This window comes from Toxorhynchites rutilus, chromosome 3 (genome assembly GCF_029784135.1).
Source record: "Toxorhynchites rutilus septentrionalis strain SRP chromosome 3, ASM2978413v1, whole genome shotgun sequence".
NCBI classification, from domain to species: domain Eukaryota; kingdom Metazoa; phylum Arthropoda; class Insecta; order Diptera; family Culicidae; genus Toxorhynchites; species Toxorhynchites rutilus.
In genome coordinates this window covers 316,896,303-316,903,692 of record NC_073746.1, presented here as the reverse complement: position 1 = coordinate 316,903,692, position 7,390 = coordinate 316,896,303, and the positions used below count along the sequence as shown (strand labels likewise).

At 38.8% G+C, this 7,390-nt stretch overlaps 1 protein-coding gene across 1 annotated transcript; it reads left to right on the top strand.

The window, feature by feature from the left end:
• The first annotated feature begins 2,986 nt into the window (after nucleotides 1–2,986).
• Nucleotides 2,987–4,960, top strand: LOC129774464 (protein fem-1 homolog C-like). The gene is made up of 2 exons (XM_055778204.1): nucleotides 2,987–4,631; nucleotides 4,878–4,960. The coding sequence occupies exons 1-2, from the start codon at nucleotides 2,987–2,989 to the stop codon at nucleotides 4,958–4,960; spliced, it is 1,728 nt and encodes a 575-aa protein (XP_055634179.1).
• Nucleotides 4,961–7,390: the final 2,430 nt, after the last annotated feature.

The window sequence follows — 7,390 nt, the reverse complement described above, 5'->3', positions numbered from 1 at the left end:
ATAATCATTTCGGAGATTATCTATGACTCTGGTCCAATCGGGTCCAAATGGTCTCAACATTGTAAATAGACAAAAATATAATTTTCTTAACATTTACTGAAGACATTTAATGGTTAAAATGATTTTAAATAGAAACTAATGAAAATTATCACGACCGAATCGCGCTTATAAGTGCGCCGAATAAAAAAACATCATCACTTTTGTAGTTGTGAGCTCCAATGTAGGTGTCGCTGATTCAGCTTTGCGTAAATTCGTCAATTGAATTGTTTTTTTTTGTGTATTCTAAAACTCGTGTCAGTGAAGCGGCACACAGTGAATTGATATCAGTGCCGAAAATATTCATGGTCACGACATTCAAAAACAGTTAATTTCAGCCCATCATGTATTGATAACCTGCTGCTCAAACGAGAGTCGATAAATATGAAACAACACTTTCAATGAACACCAGTGGAATGAACATCAACATCAGCTTGCCATGAAGTTCATTTTTCATTTGCTTTTTCATTCTCGTAATGATATTCGAAACGTCGAAATTGAACATCAGTGCGTGTTAGTGAAAATCAAAGCATAAAATTCAATGTCAACAAATTGAGAGTGAAATCGATTAATGGTAAAGCATGGTCATTCATCACACAAAATTCTTGTTTTTGGCGTTTTCGGCAACAGAATGTATAGATAACTCTTGCTATGTTTTATGAATTTACTCCTGATTGGCCGGAAATGGCATACACCCCCTATTATATGGGCAATGGGTGAAAATAACAACAGAGCGGAAAACGACCATAATCTTGTTTTGATTTCCGGCTTAAAGATACTGGCTCTAAATGACCAGCATTAATATAAAACCCTTATTGGATGAAAGGGCTTCAACAGCAAATGTCGAATATCGTATTCCGATGCACTTTTGGAAAAGAAAATGCTGGCTTCTGGTTCATCGTGAAAGGCCCTGAAAACCCGAAAATGGAGTTAGTGAAGTGTAGTTAGACAAAAGAGTATTAGAAACTAAGATCGTGTAAGAGCGAAATAGCGGTAGTACAAGAGCGGAAACGATAATGGAAACGGAACGCTCAACGCCGTTCAACGCTAAACATCGCTCAACCGCTCAATACCGCACAACGGTCAACGCTCAACGAAAACTAATGTTGCCTTTTCCGGATTCCTGGTCCTTCCTTTTTCTCCTAAATATGGAAATCAAACATGTTTTCAATAAAAATTCACTGCAAGCGATGAAGATCAACTTAACGTTCGTGATAATCACCTGAAATTATTGACAGTAATGAAAGTGCCTGAGTGTCGGCTTCTCGAAGACAAAGCTCAAGCGTACCGACTCTTGTGTTATACTCATTAGGACAGATATGGTGTTGAGTTTCAACAGAAGAGAATTGATCCGACAGTGGGAAAAAGCTAATTTCTTCATTCGTGAATGAATTTTGATAATTTGTGGCGCTGAATGATATATTTGCGTATCAAAACCAAAACAAACCGTATGCTTTGCTCTTCTCTCACAAACACTATTACCCCATGAAAAACACGTGGTTTTACCTATACTGCTACTATGGCTTCGTTCCACCTTCACCTTAAATGCTGTGTGTACACCGGCGGACTGGATACAGGTGTAGCGCAATTTGCTATCGATCCGCCTCTGTATGTTCGAATGGCTACCGCCGGAAGTCTTGCGGTCTGGTCACAAACCAAAAAGCTCAGCGCGAAATGGCGGACGCTGAGGGACAAATTTAGTTGGGTTTGAGAGAAGTACAATGACCTTTCTTCCTCGAAATGAAAAATATAGTAGAACAATAATTAAAACTCAATAACTCAAAAATCAAAAATTCTGAAAATTTTCCTCAGATGAGATGCATATATATATATATATATATATATATATATATATATATATATATATATATATATATATATATATATATATATACACATATATATATACGCTAACGACAGCTAACTATTACTTTTTTCGCTATCCCCCTTCGTTGTTTCTATTTTAGCGACTGCATAAGTTGCGCGTTATTCACTTTAAAAATCGTTCCACTCTCCGACCCTCCGCAAACGAAATGGCCGAGAGTTCCTGAAAATTGTAGGCGGAGTATGCCAGATGGCGCCTTATTTCCGCAAACTATGCAAACTATTCGCCGTGAAACTTCACGACGTTCAATTATCGATAGCCATTATCGATAATAGTTATCTTTAATGGGTTCCTAAAGCAGACTGGACCCCTAATAGATGTGGTTGTTGTTATTTTTTATCTTTTTGAATTTACGGCAAGAATTCTCTATTTTTTTTAATTAACCCCTTCCCGTATTATTAAATACGTCACACATCAAGTGATTTCACTACTCTGCTGAGCGTTCTAGCGCCCTATGTTATGCAAGAACACCACGAGTGAGACTCGATGTTGTACGGAAAGGGGTTAATAGTCGGAAAACGTTACAATGTATTCCTGAAAGATATAATCTTACGTCGAAAGGGTTTTTGTGCTATGTACATTTCAAAATTAGAATCATGTAACCTTAATTTTGTTTATTCTATCTTTATTGTATCTCTTAAAAGAGTATGGTAATGTAAGATATATTAGCAAATGACATATAAAAACTACCTTTTTCCGATTTTTTGTCAATAAGTATAAAGTTGAACTTCTGTTCAACGTTTTTTCCTACACAGTTCTGAATACCGAAGATTATGCACCCTTGTCTTCCACCTTTTTCAACTATTCATCAAAGTTTCATCTATTGTTATCTGTGTGCTACAACAATAAATTATTGTTTCGGCCGCTGCACCCGGTTCATGCGAATTCCGACAGTTCCGACAATGGTACGTGGTGAACTACCAATGAGAATAAAGAGATTGCTACCAGCACCAAGTTGGTAACGATAGTAGTTCTTTAGTGTTATTCGTGACGGTAGAGTAACTGCGAAAGATTGCGCAAATCTCTAAGACAAAATAAATCTATCAAAAAGGAACGATCAAAACGATGAGCGAATACACTGAAGAGTTTTTGTCGAACCTGGCGAAATCCCTATTCAATGCGATCAATTCATCTACGGGGAAACTGCCTGAAAAAATCCGGGAGAAACTACAGTACTTACCGGTTGGTATCCGCAGGAAAGTAATGCAGAGAACGTTCGATGGTGCTACGGCCTTATCCAAAGCCTGTGTAGTTGGAAACGTTGAAATTATTGACTATCTTGTGAAGGTTTGTGACGCTGATATCGAACAGAGAAGTATCGATCCGCGCAGTGAGGATTGCCCGATTGCCCCTCTGATTTTGGCCAGCAAATACGGTAGATTAGAGGCTGTCAAACATCTCATCCAGCTTGGTGCGAATGTAAATGTTACCTCCAAGTGCGGTTCAACGCCAGCACTAATTGCGTGTAGCCGAAAGGATTCCGAAATGATTCAATATTTGGTGGAGAAAGGTGCCGACGTTAGCAAACCGAATAGCAGAGGTGAAACTTGTTTCTTTAACTGGATAAAATCGCTTCCGTATGGTTTTGAAAATCGGGATAAGAAAATCATTCAACTGTTGTTGAAATACGGAGCTGACCCATTCGTATCGTGTGGCGGAAAAGACGCTCTCCAGTTTTTGTGTACGAAACGGAAATTTCCAATGGTAGCTTACCTTATGGAACATATCAATTACCCACTAGAGAAAATAGCCAACACAATCGAGCTGGTCGGAGCTATAATGGGCTTGGTTTATAATAATCAGGTTGCTGCAGTTGCTTGGTGGCGAAAGTCTTTTCGCTTTCGGATGAACGGTACCAATAACATCCAGAAACGGCCAGTAATTCCTCCACAATCGATCTACGGAAATGTTCTTGAATTCCAAACCCTTGCCGAGTTGGAACAGATCGCCGTTAGTCGTGACGCGATAGTTATTCAAAGTTTGTTGATTTTTGAGAGGATATTAGGAGTTCACGACCCCGATACCTTGGTGTATATGATATTATTCGGTCATTACTGCCAACAAAACAAACGAATGCAGATGTGTGTGGATGTGTGGATGTTGGTGCTGCTGAGACAAAAAGACGCCATAATGGGATCTATTGTTTTGGGTACTGTACAGAGAATTACGGGCTTCATGCTGAACTTAATCCATGGAAGAAATTCGATTGTACCACGATTTGGCGACGCTTGGACCGTATTTCAGATGTTGGCCCTGAACGCCATCGAGTCTCGTCAGTTGGTAATGACCGCGGAACAACAGAGATACTTTGATCGCACAGTCCATTACATATCGTATCTAATCGATGTCCTGCTCTCCGTTGCTCAAAGCGGCGGAGAACGTAAAATGGTCAATGATCTCGTTCGGATACTGGTCCACAAAAATATTCGATGCATAACGACAGGTGAAACACTGTTACATCTGTCCTCTAAATGTGGAAATTTTGAGTATCCTTTGGGTGGTTCTGGTTTCGAGCAGATGTTCCGCAATGGAAACGTGACAAAGTTGCTGCTGGAGTGCGGTGCCCATATTGATCTACCGGATGCGTTCGGCATTCGGTCGTCAGATCTACTCGCAAAAAATCCATACAACAAAATTTTCCTGATCGACCACGTCTCACTCGAATGCCTTTGTGCAAATTTCATAGTCGCGAAAGGAATTCCCTATCGGGGTAAATTGCCCGACGTCTTGGAGGACATCGTTCGTGATCACGAATGGAAGCGCACGAGATGCGAAGGAAAAAATAACCAAAAAAAAATTAGGTGTTTTATAATCAAAACAAATAGTTGAACTCGAAAACAACTCCAACTTTTAAGAAACGCTTATATTGTTACATAAAATATATTCGTATGTACTGACAGAATAAATTTTTTTGTTCGATCATGTGTGTTTCACAAATTCAACTTGATTATCGAAGACCTTGCTCAGGTGGTGCGGGATCAAGAACTTGCCGTCGTAGTATACGAATTTGATATTGAAGTTCATGACTTGGAGACCTGAACTACTGAAGTGGAAGGTGGCAATGATTCTTGGCTCTCGGGAGATATATTGAAGGAGATGGGTTCCAAACGCTTCCACCAGACAAATGACCCACTTAAATTTCTTTAAAAACATCAATAGACGAATTTCATGCCAGTTCGTCTCAGGAGTTGGGAGTACTATCTCAGATTCCAGTGAAACGTTGTGGGTATAAAGACATTGGTCCTCGAAGCAACTGTGCATAGATGTAATCTGAAAAAAAAAAGAAATTAATCTATTTTATGAAAAGAGCCAATGTTTGTTTTTTCTTAAAAATTACAATACCTAACAAGTTTTAATCAAAAAATAAAATGTATGAAATTATTAAAAACTTTCATAAAAAAATTACAAGCTACACACTTATTTTTATATATGAAATTCATTGTTTTCAAAAACGTATTGAAACCAACAAATCATCCACACATTGGAAGATGAGCACTTTTAAGGGAAAAAGTTTTTCTAACAACAACTTATTCATGTCTTTTTTGTCATAGGAGGGTAGTTGACGAAACACGACTGTATAGTTGTCGCAGAATTACGTTAGGTTATCTCTCTGACCGGGATAAGCGGGAAATAGCCAAAACAGCTTCGAATTCCTCAAAATCGCTTATGCAAATAAAATTTCAATTTAAATGTTACTCGAGTGACAATTCGTAATTCGTCAAGTTTTGTTAAAAAATCCTCACATAAAGAGGTCTTGAATGATTAAAACTCCTCATCTTACACCATCTCACATCGGAAGACGCCTGAGTTTTGCCAAAGCTCACATGAACCGACAGTGGGACATGGTATGTTTTTTCTATACACTCTGTCCAACTTCTATAAGACCACCCTGATTCTATTTCGTTGCAACACAAACAGTTAGAATTTCAACAAGATACATTCATTCAATTCTGAATGCTTAAAATGAAGTATATTTAACGTCAATTTCGTTCAAAAGAGTTGTTTGTTTATATATTGTGTTAAATATCATAATTTTAGCTGTCCAGTTTCTATAAGACCATTTCAAAATTCATATGCATTATCAATGAAAAACTCAAAAATTGACGCCATACACAGCTACTCAAGGCAGACAATCGGATATCCCCGTCCGGGATATCTTAGGTAGCCGTGATCCTGATCTTCTGCTTCATCTATACCTGTTCCTCAGAAACGCCGATGTCAACGTTTAATGATGTTTTCTTCGTTGTGTCCCTGTTTCATATCCCTCCTATCCGATCTATAAACTTTTACTTAGTCGCGGCAATATGTACACACACTCTTTACAGATACACGGGCCGAAGGTTGTGCAGTCCACTGATTATTCAACAAGAGCCAAAGGTTGTACCGCTCATGACAACTCTACACGAGCTGATGATTGCGCCGGCTAGTGACCATTCTATCCTGGATTCCTCGAGTCGAGAAGACGCACCACGCTAGATATGGGGTACGTTGCTGATTAATGGTCAGCTGCATCCCAATAGGAAGTATCCCGTGTCGGGCACATGTACAGAGCATTGGAGACAGCAACATCCCAATTACGAGAACACTTGTAATACTAACCTCGAGCCGACCGCGAGTAATCGGTTACATATTACTAACATAGATAATAAGAAAAACTGTCAAAATATTGAACTCCGGCCCCGTCAGGCTAACGCCATATGAGCCTTGATAAAAATATATATTTTGGAAAAAAAAAATCAATGAAAAACTCAAAACGATCGGCTGATTTTGTCAATAATTGGCAGTCTTGCCATTTCGGCTAAAAACCTGGAAAATTCGTGCTGGAATACCAAATCCTGCTGAACGATTTTCTCGATATTTTTTTCATGTATCCGTAATTGCGACCATCAGTTCTTCAATCGTGTTGTACCATTTTCTCTCAGTGTAGATTCTGCGTACAAGGATCCCCCTAAGATTTTCAACAAGATTCAAATCTGGAGAGCGAGCCGGCTAGTGCAAAAAATTAAGTTTTTGGTCCTTAATTCATTGCTTAGTTACCTTGCTGATATGAATATGATATGATATGTGATTTTTTTTGTGACGATATCCACACAAAAACGGTACGAGAGAGGATTCCAGAACATGTGTGTAATTCTTGAATGATGTAAAAGCTATCTTGAGCTTTCCGGTTGCACAGAATGCCGCCCAAACCATGCACGAGCCTCCACCAAAATTTCTGGTTGAAAAAAATAATGTTCCTTCTTGCGTAAATCACGCCAGTTCCCGTTGAAACCATCAGGACCATCCAAATAGAACTTGTTTTCGTCAGTGAAGACATACACTACATACCTATATATTGAAGAACTTTTCGTTATGGTAGACACTCTGTCCAACTTCTATAAGGCCAGGCTGCTTTGTGCCATTATAAACAAAAAATGCTTCAACTTATATTCTAGTGTATTGGTATTGTTGACTACCATACGCTACTTT